This window comes from Equus asinus, chromosome 15 (genome assembly GCF_041296235.1).
Source record: "Equus asinus isolate D_3611 breed Donkey chromosome 15, EquAss-T2T_v2, whole genome shotgun sequence".
Classification (NCBI taxonomy): Eukaryota; Metazoa; Chordata; class Mammalia; order Perissodactyla; family Equidae; genus Equus; species Equus asinus.
The window spans coordinates 46,072,191-46,097,441 of NC_091804.1; the positions used below are offsets into that span (position 1 = coordinate 46,072,191).

The window sequence follows — 25,251 nt, forward strand, 5'->3', positions numbered from 1 at the left end:
ATTCAGTCCTGCTTCCCTCGGGGTTAATGAGTTCAGGTTGGTTTTCTGAATCCTGAAAAGAAACTTTAGTGTGTGCAATTACTGCTTTTATTTAGCAAAACCCTGGGTCAGGCGTGGGAGAGCCATGAAGAGCATGAAAACATATTGTGGCGCCAGAGAGGCTCACAGCTCTGCCCAGAGGCAGACCCCAGATGGCTCATCCCTGCGAAGTGGCTGAGAGGCGGGTGGGTGGGGGGGGGGGGCAGGCCTGTGTTTAGCACACACGAGGAGCACCTCCCACGTACAGGTGCACTGGGTGCAGCAGGAGCACGAGAGCCAGTCCTGCTTTCAGGTGTAGATGGGGACAGACGTCGTTCAAAGAGTTTCGCAGATAAAATATAATAACAAATCGGACATATACATGGAGATAAAGAGCGGTTCCTTTGAGAAAGACTAGCAGGGAGGGCTTCCTGAGGTTGGGAGCCCTGGGAAGTGACAGTTGTGGCTGCCCAGCTGGGCCCAGCGGGACTGAGGGAACAGCATGTGCGAAGGCCCTGCGGAGGGGCTAAAGTGGGCCTGGGCAAGGGAGAGAGCGGGGCCGCAAGGGGGAGGCTGCGCGGGAGGAGCAGGCACTGAGGCTCGGCAGGCAGGGCGGTTTGCCTTTATCCAGAGGCACCAGAGCCCTTGGAGGTGCTGCCTGAAGATGCAGCTGAGGAAGTGGGGGCTGTGCCTCAGAGCGTGGGGACCAGGGGCAGGAGACCCCTCAGAGGCTCCCTGGTGGGCCAAGCACAGATGAGTGAGGCCTGGGCCATGCACAGAGGAGGCGTCGTTAACAAGACTGGGATCTACTGTTAAGCGAGAAACAAAGCGGGTTACCCAAACTATGTGAAAACGGGGAGCCACCATGGGAGCTGGCATGTGTGTTCCGATGTCTGAACTCCCAGACCGGCCTCGGGGGTCCTCTGGACAGTGAGATAGCAGGGGCAGCAGCCAGAGCAGCGTTTGAGGGGGCTGGTGATCGGGTTTCAGGGGTGGAGTGTGAGATGTCTGGGGCCCCCCAGGGCGAGGGTGCGGTGGCCTGCCTGCCGAGAGCAGTGGAGGCGCGAGCGAGCGGCAGGCCCGGGCCTGGGAGAAGGAAGCTGGAAGCCGGCCTGGAGCCGCAGGCCCGGCTGCAGCCGCCCTGCGAGTGAGTCCTCGGATCTCCAGGGAGGCCTGGGGCCCCTGTGCTGGACTCCCTGCATGGGGCGGGGTCCACCAGGACACCCCGGGGAGTTGACTGGGAAGGACCCAAGTCCTTCTTTCGATGGGGCAAGTCTGGGACATGTGGTGCACCGGTGAGCAGAGCGAAGCCGAGGACAGAGCGAAGACCCTCGGATGCTATGCTGGCCAGTTCGGCGGCCACCAGCCAGAGGAGGCTTGTGGGCACATAGGTGTGGCCAGTGTGACTGAGGAACTGAGACTTTGAATTTTTAATAAACTTTTAACTTTAGCATAATTTCAGATTTACAGAAAAGTTGGGAAGATGGTACAGAGTCCCCATATACTCCACACCTAGTTTCCCCTGTCCTTAACATCTTACATTAGTGTGGGACATCTGTTACAGTTAATGAGCCCATATGGATACATCATTATTAACTGAAGTCCATAGTTTATTCAGATTTCCTTAGTTTTTACCTAATGTCCCTTTTCTGAAAAACTGGAGTTTTGTTTTGTTTTTTTTTTTTGGTGAAGAAGACTGGTCCTGAGCTAACACCTGTGCCAATCTTCCTCTATTTTGTATGTGGGATGCTGCCACAGCATGGCTTGATGAACAGTGTGTAGATGTGTGCCTGGGATCCAAACCCATGAACTGGGGGCCATGGAAGTGGAGTGTGCAAACTTAACCACTACGCCACTGGGCCAGCCCCTGGATTTTAAATTTTAAAACTAAAATTCAGTGGCCAGCAAGGTGGCTGAGTGGTTAAGTTTGTGTGCTCCACTTCGGTGGCCCAGGATTTTGCCAGTTCAGTTCCTGGGTGTGGACATGGCACCACTCATCAAGCTGTGTGGCGTCCCACACAGCACAACTGGAGGGACCTACAGCTGGAATATACATCTATGTGCTGGAGGGCTTTGGGGAGAAGAAGAAAAAAAAGATTGGCAACAGATGTTAGCTTGAGGCCAATCTTTAGAGGAAAAAAACCCTAAAATTCAATTCAGGTATTGGAAAACTTTTAAGTTTTAGAACAACTTGGGTAAGCGCATGTCCTTTTCAACTGTAAATTTTATAAAACCTAGATACAGATTGAGTATTTCTTTTTTTTCCTTCTTCTTCTCTCCAAAGCCCCCCAGTACATGGCTGTATATTCTAGTTGTGGGTCCTTCTAGTTGTGCTGCGTGGGACGCCGCCTCAGCGTGGCCTGATGAGCGGTGCAAGGTCTGCGCTCAGGATCTGAACCCGTGAAACTCTGGGCCACGAACGTGGAGCGGGTGAACCTAACCACTCGGCCACAGGGCTGGCCCCCAGATCGAGTATTTCTGATGGCAATTTTGTGTCCAAAACGGGATGTGCTGTAAGCGTAATATACACACCAGATTTTGAAGACTTACTATGAAAAAGTAATGTGAACTATCTCAAAAAATTTCAAATATTGATTACATGTTAAATAATATTTTGGATCTGTTGGGTTAAATAAAATATATAAAAAATATGTAATAGTAATTAAATATATAATTATATAGTTTTATCTCATTCTTCTTACCATTTAAAAATGTGGCTACTAGGAAATTTGCAGTTCCGCGTGGCCAGCGGTCAGTTTCCGTCTGCCAGTGCTGGTTGAAGGGGCGGAAGCCCGCAAAAAGGCAGAGGAGGGAAGTTCGGAGGTGCAGGCAGAAGCTCGAGGGAGCAGGGGTGTCAGAGAGCAGAGGAGAGAGAGCTGGGCGCCGGGCTGGGGCTGGGGGCTCGGTCCACCTGCCTTCAGGAAGCCGGAGGGGAGGAGCGGAGGGGTGGGGATGGGCTTGGGGGTGGCGCTGGCTTGGAAGGGGCCCACAGAGGCCGGAGGTTCTCTGTGGAGGCAGGGCAGGGGCCGTCTGGGGAGCCCTTTGAAGGGGGTTGCACTGTCCTGGTGGGGCCACGGGAGGCCTGAAAAGCAGTGCCAAGGACTCTGGGGGCCGTTGCGAGGAGTGAAGAGGGAGCACCGGAAGCGTGCCCGGGGCTCTGGAAGCCGCGGTGTGAGCGAGATCCCATGAGAACAGTCCCTCCCAAATCGCGGCACTTGGTGCAGAGCTGGCTCCGGGCTGGTGGGAGGCAGGTGTGCGGGCGGCCTGGGCGGTGCCGGGGACAGGCAGGAGGGGAGCCGGTGGGCTGCACCCTGGACGGTCATGTCCATCGCTCGGTGTCCAGCTCGGGTCCACCTTGACACCCCACTTCACAGAGGAGGGCACTGGACCCGCTCGCGACTTACTCTGTTAGGTTCCTGGGGTGGCGGTGACAAAGCACCACAGACTAGCAGCTTAAACAACAGAAATTGATTATCTCACAATTTTGGAGGCTGAAAGTCCCAGATCAAGGTGTCAGCAGGGTTGGCTTCTTCCGAGGCGTCTCTCCCTGGCTTGCAGACGGCCATCTGCTCCCTGGGTCTCTTCACGTCATCTTCCCTCTGAGCAGTCTGCGTCTGAATTCCCCTCTATATGAGGACACCAGTGATACTGGATCACCCTGGCGATGGCATCTTAACTCCATCACCTCTGTAAACACCCCATCTGCACATAAGGTCACGTTCTGAGGTACTGGGGGTTAAGACCCCAACATATGAATTCAACCCACAATACTTACCTGAGTTCACACCGCCAGTGGGAGGACCCCATCCAACCTCTATCAATATATTCTCATTATTAAAAAATAATCCAGTGCAGGGGAGCAGAATTCCCTTAAGTACATGCCTTAACATCCTCCCCGCCTTCCTAGCAGCAACCAGTATTATTAGTTTGTGTATCTTTCTAGACGTTTTTTCTAGGAAGGAATATGCATAAGTGTGTGTTGTGGGTGGGGGGGGGAGGCTGTTTTTAAAATAAAATTTAAGTCCCTGTTACAGTGAAAACCCTGGCTGATGAAAATTATGTTTCAAAATAGACTGAGGCTTTCTTGGAGCTAAATACGGTATTCTTTGTCTCATTTGCAATGGAAAAGTCCCTCGTTAAAAAAAAAAAAAACAACAAACATTATTAAGAGGCCTTACAACACAAACCACATTTTCCAATTCAATAGCGTACAAGGTCAGCCAAGCAAAGACTACGGAAACCAGCTTCAAAGTGCCTCGCTCCGTAATGAAGTCTGTTCGGAGGGGCGGCATTCTAATCAGAGCCGGGCGCGCGCGAGCTGCAGCGCTGCTCCCATCTCAGCCTCCAAAATGAACCCCTTCAGTAATTGGGAACCTACTAAGGGACGCTCAAGTGCAGTTTCAGATAACACGTTTCCTGATTAACAAGGATATAATTTCTTGAAGAGGAAAAAAAAAGAAAAAAGGATTCCGTTAACACTTGGTTTTCCAGAATCGGCCCTTGAGGGGAAGGAAAGCCACATGCCGCCAGGCCAGGTGGAAGCTGATAGGGACACCCTTGACCAGGAAGAGGGACTTAAGGGGCGGCGAGACTGAAGGAGGAGTTTGAGGAGAACCCGTTTGAACTGGCCACCCGAGATCTGTTTGGACCCGGAGAGGAGCCAAGTCCACACCTCCCGTCCTGATAACCTTGGACTCCACCTGAATGTCAGCCTCCCCGATGGCAGGTCCTAAACTAGTGCTGCTTCTAGAGCACGCCTCCCTTATCCTTGGAGGTTCCCCTCATGCTTTTCACCTCCTGGTGGATGTCATCTCCAGCCACCAGCCACAGCTCTTGCCTCACGGAGCCCGTGGGCACCACACCCACATGTCTACCCTCTTCCTCGGAGTCTCATCTCCGTCACATGTCCACCTGGGAGGCTGGTCCCCACCTTGGCTCCAGAGCCTCCTCCTCATTTCCTCCACCTGCGCTACTGATCAGGACACAATTTAGCTGCTGTGAAAGAGACCCTCAGTAACAGTCACCGAAGCCAGGTGGATGTTTCTTTCTCTTCCGTAGTCGGGAAGTGTGTGGTGTGATGGCTCTGTGTGCAGAGCTCTCCAGAGCCCAGGCTCCTTCTGCCTTGTGCCTCTGCCCCATCCCTAGGTGTGCCCTTCCTCTGCACGGTCCCATTGGGCTCGCAGTGTGTCTGCATTTCCACCAGGGGAAGAAAGAAGGGGCAGGCATGCCCGTCCTGTTAGTCACATCCACTTCTGCTCCCCAGCCACTGGCCACGCCGACTGTCCAGGGGAGCTTGCTCTGGCGCAGATCCGAGCATGTCACTCCTGGAATAAACACCTATGAGCTCCCCACTGGCCTCAGAATGGAGCCCAAGCTCCCGGATCAACCTGGGGGCCCCTGTGATGTGCCCTTGTCCACGTGTCCACTTCTTACCACACCTATGAACCTGAGATGATGGTGGCGCAGAGGCCCCTTCCTCCACTGGGCTTGTCCCCTGAGACTCTGCCAAAGCACCCCTGCCTAGTGAGGCCTTCTCTGACTCTCCGGGGGGTGGCCCACCCTCTCGGAGTGTCCGCCACCTGCATGAGGATTCTGTGGCTGCTGTTCACACAGCTCTCTGCAGCCACCTTTGTGAGTTCTGTGAAGGAGGGGCCATGGCTTCATTCAGTGGACAGTGCCTTCGGTGAGTACTAACATAGCTAAGAACACCTCTGCTCTCAGATATCTTAAGCCCAAACAGAATTCTTGATTTCCCCTACTTCCAACCCAAACCCTTCATATGGGCTACAGCCAGCCCATAAGGCCAGTTAGAAAGTTAGAAAGTGAGTGAGAAAAAGTTAGAAAAAAGGCACAGCCTCCCACAAGGGCCCTCGGCTGGGCTTGTGGGGCACAGACAGCGTTTCGCTCTTGTGGAGTGAACGACCTAACCAACAGTATATGGTGTCCCAACCACCACAGTCTCCATTCTGCGCCCCTCCCCCAGGTCCCACTGGCCCCCTAATATCAGCCACACATCTGGGAGTCATCTCTTTATCCCCTGTTGTGGGATACATTCAAGATACATTCAAGTCCTAACTCTCAGTACCTGTGAATGTGATCTTGGAAATAGGGTTTTTGCAGACGCAATCAAGTTAAGATGAGGTCACACTGGATGAGGGTGGGTCTTAATCCAATGACTGGTATCCTTAGAAGAAGAGGGGAATTTGGACACGGCACAGAAGATACAGAAGAATGCTCCATAGAGATGGAGGCAGAGATTGGGGTGACGTGGCCAAAAGCCAAGCACCACGTGGAGCCACGGGAAGCTGGAAGAGGCGAGGAGGTCTCCTCTAGAGCCGTCGGAGGGGTCACGGCCCCGCCAATACCCCGATTTTGGACTTCTGGCCTCCAGAACGAGGAAAGAAAGGATTTCTGTTACTTTAAGCCACCAAGTCTGTGGTTCTTTGAATGGCAGCCCCAGAACATTCACACGGTGCCCATGTTCAATCCATCGAGAGTCCTGACTGCTCTGCCTCCACACCCATCCAGGAATAGTTCCGCCTCTCTCCCTCTCCACCAGTGTAACCCAGCCCTCACCACTGCCTCCCAATGATCCATTCTCCACTCACCAACCAGAGAGCCTTTTTGAACCCCAAACCTGCCACTGGCTTCCCAATGCCCTTAGACTTGACGGCAACCTCCCCTGAGGCCTTCTGATCCCACACGAGCTGGCCTGCCCACCCCTCCGACCTGCCTCCATCACTCCCTTCTGTGCCAGCCATTCAATTTCTTAAATGGGCCGAAGTGGCTTCTGTCTTAGGGTCTCTGCTCCTGCTGAGCCCCTGACTCAGCTTCCTCTCATCCAGGATCATCATGTGCTGGCTCCTTTTCACCTTTTAGGAGTGAGCTTCCAGGTCACCTCCTTGGAGGGCCCTTCCATAGACATCTCATTAGGCAGCCCCACCTCCCTGGTCGCTGTCACACCACTCCCTTTCTTGTCTTCATTTCATAGCCGTCAGTCATCTTCTCGTTTGTTTGTTTTCTTACCTATTGCCTGAGCTCCCCTCCTCGACCCCACCACCCAACTAGAATGCAAGCCCCACAAGGGCCACAGCAGGCCCATTTTGTTCACTATCGTGTCTCCAGGGTGAGGAACAGTGCCTGGCACGTGGTAGGCACCCACTGATGCCCATTGAAGAACTGAATACTTGAATGAAGAAACGTTTCCGTCAAGGTGAAGTTATATGAAGTTATCTAAAAACATAGTAAATACACGCTCATTCATTTAAGCTCTCCTCAATTAGAATTTGGAGCAGACAGAGAAAGAAGTTTGTTTTTGTACTTAAGTGAGATAAAAAAAGAAAAGAACTTTCTGAGCTAATTATCTATGTAAACAGGGAATATGTTTCACCCTCTTAATAATGAACTCCAGCAGCCCTGGCCTCAAACACTCTGAGAAGCTCTCTGGCCATGAACAGGCAAGTTCCAAGCGATTCTCTGCCCTCGTTGAGGCCCTGACGGGATTACGAGGACTCGGGGTCCTAACCTCTCTTCCTCGGGCCCCTGGCAGCAGCAATAATGAATGCCCTGGGTGGGAATGGACTTAGCTCGTTATGTGTAGCCTGGAGCTCCAACTTCTTAGGGAGTCAGGCTGCCCCTCAGCACCATCAGAAATGCATACGTCCGTGCACTGCCCCAAGCAGGGGCAATTCTCTGAAAGGCTGGTGGGGGGTGGGGGGGACTGTTACTAGGAAAATGCAGCTAGTCACTCAGTCACATGGTTACCACCTTCTCTGAGATTTCAATGGTTGCTTTAAATTGACTTCCAGCAAAAGGCGGATGAAAATGCAAAAGTATTGTAAGACCACAGAAGAAAAAACAAGGCCAAACGCGATGGTTGTGAAAGCCCGGGCACTCTCACTCACTGGCAAGTTGGTTTTTGTTTAAGTAAGTGTGTGTTGCTGTTGAGGAAATTGGAGCCCATCAGAATTTGGTTAAATCTGATGAGCCAAACAGTAGACTTAAGTTTCAAACTATCTAGAAAGGACTACACCCAACCACCAAAAACACATGTTAAAACAACTCTAATTGTATATTTCAAAGAACAAGTAATTTCGTTTTACTGTGGTCCCTGGTAATTCCAAGCTAAATACAGCCATGTCCTGCTCTCTGTTTTTAGACAGATTTTTGGGAAAGAGTGAGGTTGACTGTGAGCTATTGCTTTTCTTCCCCTTTTCTATATAATTTAATATTGAGGCTTAGGAAGGGCAGCTCAGATTTTGTAATGCACTTTGAGCCCTGGGGATGGCTAACCATGGGGGCTTATTGTGTACACTATTTAGCTAACTGCTCAGAGAGCATGGTCTCAAAACAGACTTTGGAGTCATGTTGGTTGCAAGCAACAGAAGCCACGTCTGACTCAGGTAAGCTCAAAAGCGATTCCTTGGAAGGGCACGGGTGATCACTGAACTAAGGGGTGCTCTGGGAATCCAGTTGGTGCAAACTACTCTGCGATTTCTCCAGGACACCCCAGTGGGCATGATGCATTTTAGCTTCTGGTCACTGCACTTAAGATTCAGGGTCCTGGCGCAAGCGTCCTATTTGTCCAGCCTGAAGCTCATGCCCTGGGTGGAGGGGAGGCACCTTGATTGACAAGCCCTCCAGGATTAGAGTCAATGAGGGAAATTCTGCTGTTAGCAATGGAATCTAGGCAGGCAAACCCAGCACTTGTCCATTACTGTTTTGTTTCAAGCAGAAGAGGACTTGGGAAGGGGGTGGAGCAGAGATTTCTCAGGGCGAAGACTCTACTGCTGATAGAAATGACAAGCAGCACAGTGAATCTCCCTGGCGTTGGTGAAGGACCCCACCTTCCCTGGTTCCTCTCTGTGGTGGGCAGTGGGTATCCTGGCCTCTAGGCTGACCATGCAGAGAGACCTCTAGCACCTCAGGGCCACCAGGGAGCAGTGAGTTCTGGGCTTTACAGGTCCAGTGTCTTGCATGCTCTGGATGGCTCCTGAGCAACCAAGAGCCCACCAGGCTGCAGTCTTTCCAGACCTCTCCCCTTCAGAGGCATCCTAGCCTAGTGGCCTTCATTTCCTCGGGTGTCAAATGGTGATAATAGCTGTACCCATATCATAAGGCAGACGTGAAGAAATAATATAATGCTCCTACAGTGCTTAACAAGAGCAGGTGCCCAGTGGATGTTAGTTATTGCTGATATTAATCCATCTATAGCTGCACTCTGGCCTCAGTCACCCTATTAGGACTCCAGTTCCCTGTTCCGAAGCTCCATCCACTTGACTAAAGACAGGGCACCTTTGGCATCCCCCACTTCTTGCAGCAGGCAGGGTGCAGGATCCTGTGTAAATGTCAATACCCAGGAATGCCAACCTGCCTAAGAGCATCTCTACTGCCCAGGACCCCTGGTGCCATTTGGGGGTGATCCCACTTCTGACACCAGGACACAACCCTGCAGCCAGGTCAGGTTTCACAAGCCCCAGCTTCCATCACTTCTCTAACCAGCCTCTCCTGCTAAGGTCCTAGAAAACTTGGGGGACTGCAAATCTGGGAGACTGCAAACCTAGCCCCTTTCCTTGGAATTCCCAGTCCCAGAAGGAACTGATAGTATAGGAAATACAGGAAAAAAAATATAAAGACAAAGAGAGAAATCACCCACAATCCTACCTCCCAGAGATAACCACTCATTTCATGTTTTCTTCTAGTTTTTTTTTTTTTATGTAAGGATGCCCCCTCATGAAAACATAATCGAGATCAAATGTATACACATTGTGTTTGTGGTCTAATATTATGTCAAGAATATCTTCCATTATCATTTGATATTTTTTGGATATATAATTTTCTGTGGGTGCATAATTCCATCAAAATTTATTTAAGTCACTGAGTGATGTTGAGTATTTAGGTTTTGGTCTCCTGGCCTCCCTTTCCTCCCTGGCTCCCTGGGCGCAACCTGGCCCTGTCCCACCCACCTCTTAACTGTAGGATGATCACATAACTTCTCAAATCTCCATTTCCCAGAAAAACCTGGTGTCATCCCACCTACCGGAATGAGCCCTTCAGATCAATACTAGGTGTTATGGGCTGAATTACATCCCCCCAAAAGATGTTCAAGTCCTAACCCTCAGAACCTCTGAATGTGACCTTACTTAGAAACAGGGTCGTTACAGAAGAATATAGTTAAGATGAGGTCATACTGGAGTAGAGTGGGCCCAAATGCAAGATGGCTGGTCTCCTTATAAGAAGAGGAGAAGAGGCATTGACACACAGGGACAAGACAGCCATGTGACAACAGAGGCTGCCAAGGTGAGAGGGATGCACTTAAAGTCAAGCAATGCCAAGGACTGCCCACAACACCAGAACCTACAAGAGGAGGAAGGATCCTGGCTACAGGTTTTAGAAGGACCCTGGCCCTGCTGACACTTGGATTTCCTATTCCCAGAACTGTGAGACAGTAAATTTCTGGGGTTTTTTAAGCCCCCCACTTGTGGTACGTTATACATGGCACTAGGAAACAAACGCAGACTTCTGAAATCCCTGCTTCCTGAACATGTGGCACCACCCACCCACCGAGGGGCCCGTTGGACAGATCACGACGCAGAGACAGCGCAGCCCCTCACGCCTCTGGAAGGAGGAACTCAGGCTTCTGACTGCCCTCCCTTACGCTGCACCCCTATCCTCCTCTGACCCTGTCCAGCCACCATTTCTGACCCTTCCTCCCCAGCCATGCTCCTGATGTCCCAGAATGCCTTGCCGTCACCCCTAAGAAGCAGAGTAGCTTGGTCCCAAGATTAAAACCCACAGGGTAGCGTCCTGTTACTTCCATAATGATGCGAGTGACGTAGGCCAAGCATTTGCTCTGTGCCTGGCACTGTGCTGAGCTTTCCACGCGGACAGTCTCACCTACTCCTCACAGCAACCCCATGGGGTAGACATTACCTTGCAAAGGAGGAAACTGAGGCACAGGATTAAGTCACTAACAAGTCAGTGGAGCGGCTGGAATTTGAATGTGGGAAGCAGAAGCCCAGGGCCTAGCCCACTCTGCAGTCCTCGCAGACGGACGGTTAGGACGCTTCCCTCTTCAGCGACTCGCAGATTAGCATCGACTTGGGGATTTTAGAGACTGTTCTCGTTAGCGGGCCTTGGTCTCTGCCCTGCGACCTTCCCCAGTGAGTCGTGTTATGTGAACTGTCGGCCCCGATGCCTCAGCATGTGTGTATCTCCCGGCACCCTGACTTTGCTCTCAACTCTGGTTCTTTCAAGCAGGGAGGTCCCTGTCTGAACTTTGAGCTGAACTTTCACTGGAAGGGGGCAGTTGAGGCCTGAAGCTCGGTGGCCCACCAATCTCAGCCTCTGGGCTGGCTGGATGAACTTGAGTGCCTGGTCTCACTTCCATCTTCTGTAAAATGGTGCCATTGCACAGGGAGGCCGTGAGAATCCAATGAGCCAACATGTATAGTGCGCTTAGCACAGTGGCCCAGCTGTGTCTCTCACCCACACATGCTCGTTAATGTAAGAATATCCGTCCATCTATTCTCCCCTCTGGGGAAAAAGGCACATTTAGCTTCTAGCCCATGTGCCACTGCATGTTTCAATGGAGTAAATGTGAAAGAGATGAGGAACAGCAAATTCTTTTTCAGCAAGCTTGGGCGAACAAATGGCAAGCTCGGAAAAATTTCAACATATATGGGAGACAGCTGCTTTTCTCTATATAAAGAGCACTAACAAATCAATTAAGGAGACAAAAACTTTTTAAAAGTCTAATATAAAAATGGGCAAAGGATATGACCAGACAGTTGATAGGAAAATCAATACAAGGGGTCCATGAAAATACAAATGGATGTTCCTCTTTGTTCGTAATTAAAAGAATACAAGTCTAAACAACCAAGCATTGCCACTGGCAAGATTCTAAAGAATGACAATGACGAGAGCTGGTGAGGAGGAGGAGACAGGCGCCCTCACAGGCCATCCACGCCGAGTGCTGACTGGTGGGATCCGTGTGGCAGGCGGGCTGGTGAAAGAATTTAACGCACGTTCTGCTGCACCAATTCCACGGCTAGGGTTTTACACCCAGATCTGCAGGTGAAGGGGAGGCTGGGGGTAGGGAACAGAATTCTAAGCAGAAGGAGCAGCATGTGTGTGTGTGCAGGCTGTGGTAGGAAGGAGTGTGGTTTGACGGACAGGCTGACAGACAGCGGTGTGACTGCATTGTGGTGGGGGCTGGCGGAAACCATCTTCCCTGAGGAGGAAGAACGCTTGTCTGTGAAGCTGTGGGGATGAGGGTCGAATGGAGACTGAGGAGCACTGGAAGGGTGGAAGAGAAGGGATAGTTGCAAAAAAGAGGAGAGCGTGGTGAACATGGCTGAGCTGCACGGAGGGTCTGGCTGGGACTGAGTCTCAGGAATCCTGAGTGACTCCGGTTGGCGGACTTTCTTACATCCTACATCTTGACAGAATATAAGCAATTTAAGTTTCAAATGCCCCCCGAAGGTGGCTGACATCCTCGATTAGATGCTGGTATTGGTGGTGGGGAGAAGAGATGAGGAACAAGGAAACAGAATAATGACCTAGGGGCGGTGGCGGGGGAGGGGCCGGCGTCCTGCCTGCTCCTGAGGGATGCTGTAAGGTGGGAGCACAGCCGAGCCCGCGCCTGTGGGACGTGGTGAATGCTGGTGAGCGTGGCCTCTCACCATTACCGGCATCAGCACTAGGCACTGAACTTGCGGGGGCAGGTGAGGGCCCAAAACAACAAGTTGAAAGCATGTGTCCTGGCAAGAGGGAAGTTGGCGGGGCTCCTTAGAATCAGGGACTTTCAGGGCTGGAAGCAAATCCAGGCCAACTCTCCAGCCAGTGCTACCCACCATATCCTCCAGTTCATTCCTGGGTGCCTCCAGTGACAGGGAATTCCCTACTTCTAACGGCATCCTATTCCTTCCTTGCCGAAAACCCCTCAGTGGCCCCGCCATTGCTCTTGACATAAAGTCCCACCCCTTCCCGCGGCCCCCATGGCCCTCTGTGCTAAGCCCTGACTTTATCTTCCCCTTGTCCCCTCACCAGCCCCTTCTCTCTGGTTCCTGAACACATCAGGGACATCCGTTTCTCTGGCATCCTGGCCTTTGCACATGCTAGTCGCTCTCCCTGGACGTTCCTCCTTCTCCTCCTCTAGTAATGCCTCCTCTTTCTTCAAGTTTCAGCTTACATACCACCTTTTCAGGGAGGCCTTCCTTAACCTCCCGACCCAGGCTTGATGCCCCAGACCTACTCTGATGAGCGCTCATCACTCTTGTAATTAATTAATCACCGATTTGACTCAGACTTTCACAAGGGCCGGGAGCTGCCTTATTTGCTCCTTTGTCTTCAGCACCTTATATCAGCAAGTAGCACATACACAGCAAGGCAGCCGGCACCCGTTCCTGAATTAAAGGCACTGGGCAGCTCTCTGCTAGACAGTTCTTCCTTTATCAACCTCCCCCGACCCTGGCAGCGAGTGCTGTCATTCCCATTTCACAGATAAGGAAACTGATGCTGACCGTTGGGGCTGCGGGAGGATTACAGGAGACAACATGCAAGAAGGGCTGGGCCGGGCTTGCTAACAAGAAGTTATTAATTTTGTCGCTGTTGGTATCATTACACTGGTCATGGTGATCTTGGAGACACAGAGAACATCAGAGTGGGAAGAAAATACAGCACCCACCAAAAGGAGACAGGCATTAAATGACTCACCCCAGTTCAGGCTGCACTGGCAACTGGCTGAGAGCAGGGGCCTGCCTCTGTCTCCTGCAGGGCGGGAGAAGTTAGTGCAGGGACTGGCTCTTTGCAGTAACAGCACTGGGTTCACTGGGTTCTGGGTGTCAAGTGCTGACCACACATCACCTCATTTAACCTTTCTATCGCCCCTTGAGGCCAGAGCTATCACCAGTCCCAAATCACTGATGGGGACATAGGTGGCAGAATAGGAAGCTGACAAAGCTAGGGTGGGACCCAGGTCTGTCTACTTTCTAGGATGCTGCTCTCAAGCTCTCTGTGGCACCCAAAACATGTGTTAGATTCAGCCAAGCCCAGCTGACCTCCAGGGGCCCAGATGGAGTTCCTGGGTGGGCACCAGTCCTCCCCAGCTGTGTCAGTGCCCACTGGACTGCTGGGTGCCTGTCTCCGGGACATACTGTTCACTGTGACACCTTTACTCCTGCCTCCTGCGGTGCAGCTCACTTCCCAGCTCTCACCCAGTTTCCTGTTTCAGGGTCTGTTGGAAACTCTCTGGATATCCAATGTGGACAGGGAGCTGGCTTTGCACAAAGCGGCTCTGAAAGCCATTCTGATTTAAGGACCAACCACGTCACCCCCCTGGCCACAACTCATGGCCACCCCCGGCACCAACGTCAGAATTTAGTTCCTGCCCTAGGGTCACCCTAGCTCAGCTTAGTTGCCCTCAAGTTCAAAGTGATTTCAGTGGCCTCCCTTCCTTCACACTGGGCCATTGGTCTTCATTTTCAAGACTGACTTTGGCGGTGGAGCGCTGTATCTTGGAAGTTTTATCAGGGGCTCATTCTGGCTCGAAGCTTTCATTGACATAGTTAACTTCCAATACGTTGCACAAATATTTCTTCATGCGTAGCTTCTAACTGGTTTGCCATCCAGATGGTTTTGAAATCAAGGAAGCTGCTATATTTGCCTTGGGCTGGTTATTTTGAATTCGAAGATCACAGCCTCGGTCAGAAGATAAGAGAAGCAGCTGGCCACGAGGATCCGTCTCTGATGAGTGCCTCGCAAAGCGCTGAGAGGAAGTTTCTGTTGATAATTTTCTTTGTCTTAAACAACTAATACAATTACCAACCCCATTCATATCTGATTTTCGGACGAGTGTATTTAAGATAATTTTCTTCCCACTTTTTATTCTCGGTTTTGAAACAGCCCCACATCAACAACTAATTTATTACGGACTAGCCTGTGATTTTGTTCTAGTTCATCTGCCTCTAAATGATCACTTGTCATCGCAAAGTATATGGTGAGAGATAAAAGGAGGACTGAAATTAGAAAAAAAATACAAATGAGGAAAAAAAGGAGCTGTGGTTTCTCCTTTTCCCCCTCAAGCATAAATTGTTGAGTAAGGAGATTTTTAAAAGCCAGAAATTGCTGTGGAGCGAACCAACGCTGGAAGCTGAAGACCTGGCACAAGACGCACCTGGCAGCACAGCCTCTGGGGGAAGGTGCGCTCCAGAGGGTGACAGCCCCACTCCCCAACGGCCTCGCGCCTGCCGTCCGCAAAGAGGACATGGTCACAGACAGGAGGGAGGGAGAACAAACAAGAAAGAACAATCAACGTCCCGATTAGAAACTACCTAGGCTGTGTCGTTTCTCTTGGGCCTTACTGTGCCTTTGACTTCCTGATCGCTCAGAGCAATAACAAAATCCATCAAACCCAGTGATTTTGACAGATTCATCTGAAAAGCTACCAGTTGAGTTTGATCCATCCATACCAGTGGTTCTCAACCAGGGGCTATTTTCCCCCCGGGGACCTTTGGCAGTGTCTGGAGAGCTTTTTGGTTGTCATAAAGTAGAGAAGTGGTGCTCCTGGCACCTGGTCGGTAGAGGCCAGGGACGCCGCTAAGCATCCTGGAGTGCACAGGCCCCACAGCAGGGAATGACCTGGACCACATCGTCCACAGTGCTGAGGCTGAGAAACCCTGGTGTGTGTGTGTCCTCAGTGTGAATTCACTTGGTGGGGCCATTGGTGTGCACTCGACACTAAGTTTCTGGAACGTGGAGACTTGAAGTTCAGGCATGCCTCAGCTCAGGTACCTAAATTATGTAAGTATCTGAAGGATTAACTGGGTTCTGTTTCCTTTCACTAAAGCAAAGGGATCTGGTTGCCTGGTGATGCAGCCAGTGGTGAAAAAGCCTAGTGAAAAAAGGGTTCAGTGGAAACCCGTGCCTGGCTGAGCGCGGGGAATCGCGCAGGCGGCCAGATCAGGATGGCTGCCCTTGCTGGCGTCTGTGTCTGACTCCAGTGCTGGTGGACTCCGGAGTGGCCTCCTCCACTCGCCTCGGGCCCATCAGGCACTCTTGGCCTCTCTCCTGTGGAGTCCATCTCACTTGCGGTGGTGAAAGGTCGCCAAGGAGCGAAGCAGCAGGACTCCCCGAGAGCAAGCCGCGATGCTAAACTTCCAATGATTTTATTGGCATGATGAGAAGCTCAGGGCTGCCAAGGACAACAGCTCTGTGCTGTGACCAAGACTGCAGGTTTCTGGGCTAATCTGTCCTACTGCACTGGACTGTCCCATCCCCATGGGATGGAACCGCGTGGGGAGGAGGCGGAGGGGAGCAGAGACACATGCGGCTCCTCCCTCTCCCTTTCCATCTCAGCACCCAAAGCGAAAGGGTGGTCTCTTCTCCCAGCCATGCCCTCTCCACCCCCTTCCACTCTGACGTTCCTCGCCCTCTCGAATGAACGCACAGAGCTGCCTGGGCCTACTTTTGCATTGATGGAGGACTCCTAGGCAATAGAGCGGCGTGACCCCTCACCTCCAGCCCCAGGATGAATGTCCCCTTTTGGTGGATGTGTCTGCAGCTCTTCACACTGCCCACCAGCCCCCCCTTGACCTTCCTTCAGACAGCTCTCATCTCTGCTCCCAATAGTCTGCCTTAGAAACTGAGGTTGGGAAGCAGACTGTGATTGAAGAGCTCCTGTAGTGGACCTGACTTTACTCCTTGCCTATAAATGGAGTAAAGAGAGCTTGGTGGGACGTGGGCAGCACGTCTTACGGCAGGACCTGACAGCCCCGGGGCACCGGCTGCCGTTCACCGAATCCTTCCTCGGTGCCAGGCAGCATGCTAAGTGCTTCTCCTGCACTCCTTCTTGTAATCCTCACGATAATCCTAGACGGAGTGAGGATTTTGTGAGCCCATTGGACAGATGAGAAAGTTGAGGCTAAGCGAGCTGATGGACATGTCTGTCCAAGGCCACATGTTGATCCAAAGCTGACCCGGGCTTCTGAGCCAGCTGGTCTGGCTCAAGGGCCAGAACTCTTTTTTTTTTAAATTATTTTATTGAGGTCATGTTGGCTTATACGATTGTGTAAATTTCAGGTGTACATGATTATATTTCAGTTTCTGTATAGACTGCATCGTGTTCACCACCAATACTCTAGTTTTTATCCGTCACCACACATACGTGCCCCTTTACCCCTTTCGCCCTCCCCCCAGCCCCTTGCCCTCTGGTAACCACCAATCTGTTCTCTTTGTCCATGTGTTTGCTGGTTTATCTTCCACACGTGAGTGAAATCAGACAGTGTTTGTCTTTCTCTGTCTGACTTATTTCGCTCAGCATGATAAGGCGCCAGAATTCTTAACCATTCACAATGCGAGAGCGCTTAGGGGCGAGCCTGCGGCTGGGCACACTTCCACGACTGTGGTTATTAGTGCATTTTTGCCAATGGTGGCATGCGTGGTCGGTTGGCATTTATAGAGAGTTTTGTCCATCCCCACCCCCTAAGAAGAGCCAGCGGGAGAGCAGTTAGTCCTGGAGAAGGTACTGTCTCTTCTGCCAGGGGGCTTTGGGGTCCCTCACCCCCGTCAGGCTTGCTGGGCACCAACCTGGGCCCAGGGTCACTGTACCCTCCCCCACTTCTCCCCCAGCTCTGCTGCAGGACACAAGCCCAGAGCACCCACGGGTCCAGGATTCAGCGGGCAAGACCGGATCCTGCAGTCCTAGTGTGAGTGACCTGGGCCTTGTACCTTGCCACGGGAGTCTCAGTGGGCCTGGGATCCTCCTGCATCTTCTTGGAGGTCCCGGCTCCCCTGGGATCAGGCACCAGGAGCTGCTCCCTGTGCCTGGAGGCCAGGCCGGACAAGCACGCAGCGCCGAGGGCCGCGCACAAGGCGCGGTGATGCAGCTCCAATGAGCAGAACCCAGGAGGATCCTGGAGGTGCGGCAGGTGCCGGCCAGGTGAGGCAGGAGAAGAGCGCGCAGAGCGCAGCATCACTGGCCGGATGCACAGGCCCATGCAGCAGTCCCCAAGGACCCTCAAGGAAGGTCCGACGGCGAGTTCCCTCCCTTCCCAGCTCAGGCGGCGAGCCGGTGGGGGGAGGGCGGCACCTACCTCCCAAAAGCACCAGGACGCAAGCGTAGGGGAGCATGGCTGCGGGCATCCCGTCGGGGCTGGAGGACGGCCGCGGAGGCGCCTCCACGGTGCGTGGAGAGGAGGAGCGGGCGCGGGGCTATCGGGTGGCAGTGGACGCTGGTGGCCCGGCTGGGGTCCTACGAAGAAGTTGCCAGGGTCCTGCGCCCCCGTCGGCGCTCACCCGCGCTCACCCTCCCGGCTATTGATAGTTGTAAGTCGAGCTGCGCACTCATAGGTCCAACTTGCCAGAAGAGGTGGAGACAGCCCCCGGCGTTGCGCGCACAGCAGCGCAGAGCGCCCAGCCCTCTGGCGCAGCTCCTCCTGCCATTCAGACCCCCTAGTCGACCCGCCTCCGTCCCCGGGCCCTCGCCTCCCGCAAAGTCTTTGCCGTGAGCAAGGAGGCCTCCCTCAAACTCTTGTCCCGGCCAAGTCAGAGCGGTGCGCCCCTCCTGCCAAAGCGCGCCCCTAGCCAGGCCTTCCCTGGAGGGACAAGGGGAGTGTGGCAGGGAGCTCTTCCATGCCCCTCTGGGTACCCGGGCCCCCAAAGTTTCTAGTCAGGCCTTCCAGATACGGTTGGAAAAGTCGCGTCAACTTGGAGCCGGGCGAGCACAGGAGCGCACGCCCAGCAGCCAGCAGCCGCTCTCTGTAATTAGTTCGTCCCCGCTCCAAAGAGCGTCTAAGCAAATAGCGTGGAGCCGACCAGGGCGGGTTCCCCCCTCCCCTCAAACTCCTCCTCCTGCCACCAGCCCCAGTTCTCATCTGAGTGAGTCAGTTTAGGGTGGCAGCTCAGAGGCAAGGCAGCTGGGAGGGGCAGGAAGAGGACAGACAGGATGCCCCGCAAACTAGTCTTCTCCAGCCTCCTGCCACAGGCCCTGGCCTCCCCAGGCAGCTCCCCGAGTGGCAGGCAAGCCTTGAAGAAAGGTGGTGAGCGTCTGGGAAGGAGGCCTCTGTGAGTTAGTGGATTTACCAATGAAGAAGAGAAAGAGAATCCCTTGGATTGGAAAAATGTAACCAGATTGTTCCTACCTGCATGGACCATGTGGATAACTGAAGTAAAGTGTGAGAGCAGGGATGCGGCCTGGAGGTGTGTGGATCACGTGTCCATTTTCGTTGTGCTGCCGTTAACTGAGCGAGAGAACAGAGAGAAAGTAAAGGAGGAGAGGGGGAGAGAAAAAGAGAGAGAGAGGCAAGGACAAAGGGATCAGGAAGAGAGAGGAGAGGCAGGACAGGAGGGAAGATGCAAAAAGGAGAGAGAATCAGAGAAGAGATGGAGATTGTCCCCTTGGGGAGGGCTTGGGGACAGATCTGTGCCCAGGGTGCGTGTCCAAGCTGCCGGCCTGCCCTCGGGAGAGTTTATAGATGCATCTGTCCACATTTGTCGGCTGCTCGCCCCTGGGGAGGCGGGAGACAGCACCCCACGTTTGGATTCCTTACTAGAATCTGGAGTGAAGCTCCTGGGAGCCCTTCAACTGACTTCAACCCCAAGGACCCCCAAACGGACCCCCTGGACTGCCCTTAGCTTTCCTCAGCTCCAGAGGCGGCAGAACAGCGCACAGTGCAGACTGAGGCCACAGTGTGATCTTACGCACATGGAAATGTGAGAGAAACGATCCCTTCCCTTCCTGAGAATGACGTTTGTTCTGGTCTCTGTGGATTGCTGAGAACAGCAGGAGACATGAGGTGGCCTTGCTGAAACTGAGATGGATACCAGCTCTCCCCGGCAGACTGTGGCTACGTGCTGCCTGTTACATTCGAGCGAAAGGAGTGACTTTTGTGGGCGGAGCAGAGTTGTATTGGGGTGACTATTTATAATTGCATAATTATGATCATTTGTGGCAATTATGTCTTTAAATTTGCAAAATTTATAATTACGGATAGTTTGAAAAACTGCCTGCATTCCGTCCATAACTGTTCAGGCTGTGCTCTCCGGGCCTTCGGAATGGGGGCATTTTGAAATCCCAGGCTGCTGATAGGGGTTTGAGTATTAATGGTTTGGAGTGGGGAGGGGGCGTTTCATTGATGTCCCAGGTGGGGTTCTAATTCGGTACTTTCAGAACTTATTGTCCTGCTGTCAGAATTGAGAACTTCCCCACAAAGTATGGTGCTCCTGTGTCAATTGTTGTGTTGGCTCGTTTATAGAAAAGAGGAATTGCTGATGCTCACTGGGAACTTGGGTGGACCAGGTGCTTTACGTGCATATACTTTATATCCAAGCGACTTGGTGAGAAGTGGAAAGTATTGTTAGCTCCATTTTACAGAACAGGGAAACTGAGTTCAGAGGGTTTGGGCCACTGTGCCAAGGCCACACAGCTGGAAGGCAGCAGAAGTCCTGAGTCCCTGCTTGTGACTGTGATGCTCTGCGTCCCCCTGAGGTGCCCCATCTCACCACGCTGTCGGCTCTGTTCCAGGTCTGACAGTCCCAGATGGAAAAGCCCTTTCTGTAAATGATAGCGTCTCTTGGAAGAGGCTTAGGAGTGACAGGCAAGCACTATGGCAAAGTGCTCCTAATCTTAGCTAAACCCTGCCGTTGAGGCTGAGCGTTACAGGTGGGACCTGCGCCTGCCCGTCCTCACACTAATGGTGGGTGACACTCAGGAGAGGCGGAGGAGCTGGAAAGGGCATTCGAGGCTGACGGGTGCAGCCCTCTGCCATTTACGGGTCAGAAACGGATAAGCCACCTGTTCCGAGGCAATGCAGGGTTTAGTCCAAAGAAATAGAAAAGCAAAGAAAATGAACAAATAGTGTTTGAACAAGACTCCGCTCTAGTCACAAGAGGATCAAACAAAAGAGAAGGAAGGACCCGAAGCTAAAACTTATTTATTAGCTTCAAAAATCTATTTTACTTGATTCTATTTACTTTTAACAAAAGAAAATAATTCTCTTGTCCACCTCGCGTTTTGCTAGAGGAAGGGTGGCGTCTGCTCGGTCCCCAACCCCTGTCTTACACAGAGAACAGTCACCTGAGAACGTTCGAAATGATAGCAATTATAATGTTGTTTGGGGGAGAAGCAAATGATTTCTTGAGCCCGGACTCTGCATTATCGCATTTTGGCCTCCAGAGCTGGGCTTTCCTGGGTTGTTAACTGCAGGGGCCCTCCCCGGATGGGCAGAGCTGCGGGGCAAGGGGGGCGATGCAGGGTGGGTTTTTCCGGGGCGGTGCACAGCTAACGTGAGGGAGGCAGCCATGAGGCAGATGTCCCTGATGGGAGAGGGGAGGCCAGCCTTCCGTGCTCTGTGTTTGTCGCCCCCTCCTCTCCTCCCCCATCAAAGTCCACGGGTAGGTGGATGGGAAAGCATTGCGGAACAGAGCCTCTTCCTTCCCTGCCCGCCAAACACCTCCCTCCTCGTCCTTGTCCATGTTAAAAACACCGCAGGAAGATAAGATCGCCCCACGAGTCTAGCTATAAAATGGTCTGTTTCCTCTGCCTGTTATCAGGGGTGTCTGATCAAAGCCATGGTGCCCAGGCCTGGTTATCTAATAACCAAATAAACATCCAGGCCAGTTTCTCCGGTTGGGAAAGGCAGGCAGGGGCTGCACTGGATGAAGTAGGGGACAAGCCAGATTAGGCTGGACCCCTCTTGTTGGCCATTCCTGCCTACAGGCGTCACACTGGCCAGGCCCGGAGCCAACCAGCTCCTCACCACAATCTCTATGTTATAGATGGAGAAACTGAGGCAGGGAACCCTCTGGGAGAGCCTGTGGTCATCAGGTAACTGACACTCATTTGTCCCCTGTGGTGGTTGCTCCATGTCAGTCTTGTTCCTGTTGCACCAGTGCACCCACCCTGCCCCGTGGCTAGAACGTGCCTTGTACATAATCGCGCTCACTACCTGTTTGCTGAGTGAATGAATGAATGAGCAAATGAACCATTGGGGAACGAGCACTGAGTTCATGTCAGAAGACTTGATCCCGAATCTTAATGCTGCCACTTGGCAAGTCACCAGGGCCGGGGCTACGGTGAGGCAGCAGGGGCTCAAACCATGAGGGAGCTGTCACCTGAGGCTCATACAGCTGCAGGTGGGCGCCTGAGAGTGAGTGCTTACATTTTGAGCCCTGGGTGCCTCACTTGCCTCACCCTAGTCCCAGGCCTTCAATCCACTCTGAGTCTCAGTTTCTTTCTCTCTAAAGTGAGCATGGTGCCTGTGCTCCCCCATAGGATTAAGAAGACCATGTCCGCAGAAGTGAGTGTTGGGTGCAGGGTCCAGTGTTCTCAGGCCCTGAGACTCTCTGGGGAGAAGCCGAAGGTCACACGGCTGGTGTGAGATGGAGCCTGGATGGGAACCTGGTCTGGGCCTTGGAAGTCTGGCTTCTCAGCCTGACTCTAAACGGCCTGGTCCTGAATGGCTTCTTGTCCACCTGCTGCTGGGGAAAGCAGGTTGTGAAAATTCCCTGGGCTGCCCAGAAACTCCCCCACCAGTCCTCACACCTATCTCAGTCTTCTTGCCCCATCAGGCTGTTGTGAGCACAGGGAGACATTGGAGGGCTTAGCCCAGCACCTGACATGTAGGTGTTCCGTGAGCACATTTCAGATGGATGGATGGATGGATGCATGGATGGACAGATGGATGGAACAGATGGATGGATGGATGGATGGATGGATGGATGGATGGGTAGATGTATGGATGGATGGATGGACGGATGGATGGATGAATGGATGGGTGAATGGATGGATGGATGCATGGATGGACGGATGGGTGGACTGATGGATGAGTGGATGGATGGGTGGAGGGATAGATGGATGGATGGGTGGACAGGTGGGTGGGTGAGTGGGTGGATGGACAGATGGGTGGATGGATAGATGGATGACTAGAAGGGTGAGTGGATGGGTGGATGGATGAGTGGATGGGTAGATGGATGGATGAACGGATGGATGATGCATGGGTGGATGGACAGATGGGTGGACAGTTGGATGGATGGATGGGCAGATGGATGGACAGATGGATGAGTGGATGGATGGGTGGAAGGATATGTGGATGGATGGATGGACGGGTGGCTGGGTGAGTGGTGAACGGACAGATGGGTGCGTGGATGGATGGATGGATGGATGGCTAGAAGGGTGAGTGGATGGGTGGATGGATGAGTGGATGGGTAGATGGATGGATGAACGGATGGATGGATGCATGGGTAGATGGATAGATGGGTGAATGGATGGATGGATGGACGGATGGATGGGCAGATGGATGGACGGAGGGATATATGGATGGATGGATGAACGGGTGGCTGGGTGAGTGGTGAACGGACAGATGGGTGCATGGATGGATGGATGGATGGATGGCTAGAAGGGTGAGTGGATGGTGGATGGATGAGTGGAGGGTAGAATAACTAGCATTGCAGTTGTCTTGAGTGTTGTTCTGGGTGGTGCCCAAGCTGAATGGTTTGTTGATTTTATTCTCACATTTATTAATTGATTAGTAATGATTCATTAATGTATTAACTCACTTTGGATTGCTAGTCCCAAAACTGTGAAGATACATGATAGTCCGTGCACTCTCGGGGCACTCCTCCACAAAGAAGGGGTCATGTGTTCCCGTATGAGTAGCCAACATAGGGAGTAGGTGCTTACGCCCTTTGCTGAGTGAAGAACACTTGTTCTTACGTCACTAGGCTCGCTGGCCGGGGAGGTTTGGGGTTGGTTTTCTTTTTAAACCTCTGGCTCCCAGCCCAGCCCAGCCTCTCTAACTGATGCTAGGGCTGCTCATGGTTGCTTGTGGGATGACTGGATGAGCGACTCAGTCTGGGTGTCAGTAGCCTTGTCTATACTATACCCAACAGTCAGTTACCTCTGTTCATGGAATCGCTGGATAGTTTGGAGCTATTTAGACACACCAGGGCTTGCAAGCAGGCTGTAGAAAGAGTGGGTTGGTTCAGTCCATTTTGTCTGAGAAGCAAGAAGGTTCAGTGTGAGAGGGGGCTTTTGCTGATTCTGGGGTTCAGGAGAGGCTGCCCGGCCCAGGGGAGAAGGAAGGCTGTGAGCCTCTGACAGAGTTCATGTCTTGGCACTGCCACTCATGAGGCGCCTGACATTGGGTGGCCTCTCTGGCCTTTTTGGTTATCTAAAAATGAGACTCCTCAGAGGGTTCCTGGGAGGATTGTGGGAGGAGATGCACGGAAAGCTCTTACCGTGGGGCCTGGTGGGTTGCTTGTCCATTGTGGATGAGTCACCCTAATAGATGCCTGCCTCCTGTGTGCCCAAGACCCCTTGTGGGACTCAGCATGGTGGCGTGTCAGAGCTGGGAGGGCCTCAGGATATCATCTAGTTCACTCATTTTTAAGTGGTTCCTCAGGGACCTCCTCGAGAGGAAGAGACAGGGAAGGAGGCAGAGGTGCCAGTCTCTGAGCTCTCCTCCTCCTGGCCTGAGCGGCTCCCTCTCGCTGTCTTAGCTTTATTATAGTGTCTTTGTGGGGGAGGGAAGTGGTGGCCCCCTAGGTGTCTGTCAAACATGGGGACTGCATTGAGGGGTCCTTGGAGCTGTTGGAGCAACAAATGAGATACACACACGACAGTACAGAAAGATCTAGAAAGTACAGTGTCTTGGGAAAGAAGTAGGAAGCAGAAGGGCTCATTCATGTAAACACCAAACACAGCCCTGCACCTGCCAGACAGCGTGCTTTCCAGCACGTGTGTCTCTGAGGCAGCGTGGCAGACGTGCTGGAGCAGATGCTTTTAGGACAGAGAGGAGGGAAATGGGCCTGGAGATTGGGGGGAAGGGAAAAATTATAAAATACCACGAACGAGGGTCCTTACACAGACCGAGGTTATTAGCACACTGTGAACTCAGTAACATTTTGTAACTTCCTGCACCTGCAGCCCAAAAAGTAAGATGAGAAAAGACGACACCGCTGACTCCTTCTTCCTGAATATGGGGAAACTGAGGCATAGTGAGGAGAAGACGGATTCCTGGGTGGTGGCTGAGTCTCTCACTCGAGTCAGAATTCCTGATTCCTTGCTCTCCCTCTGCGCCCAGCCCCCAGGGCGCGGTGCGGCTCCCATCCTCGGCTCCCATCCTCTCGGACCAGCATGTGTCCGCGGGAGAGCCGCTCAGAGCGAGGTCTCAGCTTTCCACAGCCTCAGCCCCTAACCAGCTGAGGGCACCCAAGAGAAACAGTTCTCTTGTGACA

At 52.6% G+C, this 25,251-nt stretch overlaps 1 protein-coding gene across 1 annotated transcript in view; it reads right to left on the reverse strand.

Annotated features, from left to right (window-relative positions):
• APCDD1L (APC down-regulated 1 like) overlaps nt 1-18,663 on the reverse strand; it is a 52,571-nt gene extending 33,908 nt beyond the window's left edge. The window contains exon 1 of the mRNA XM_014831333.3: nt 18,111-18,663. Within this exon, the coding sequence (XP_014686819.3) occupies nt 18,111-18,159 (49 nt within the window). The 5' untranslated portion in view covers nt 18,160-18,663. The remainder of the gene's footprint in view (nt 1-18,110) is intronic.
• Nucleotides 18,664-25,251: the final 6,588 nt, after the last annotated feature.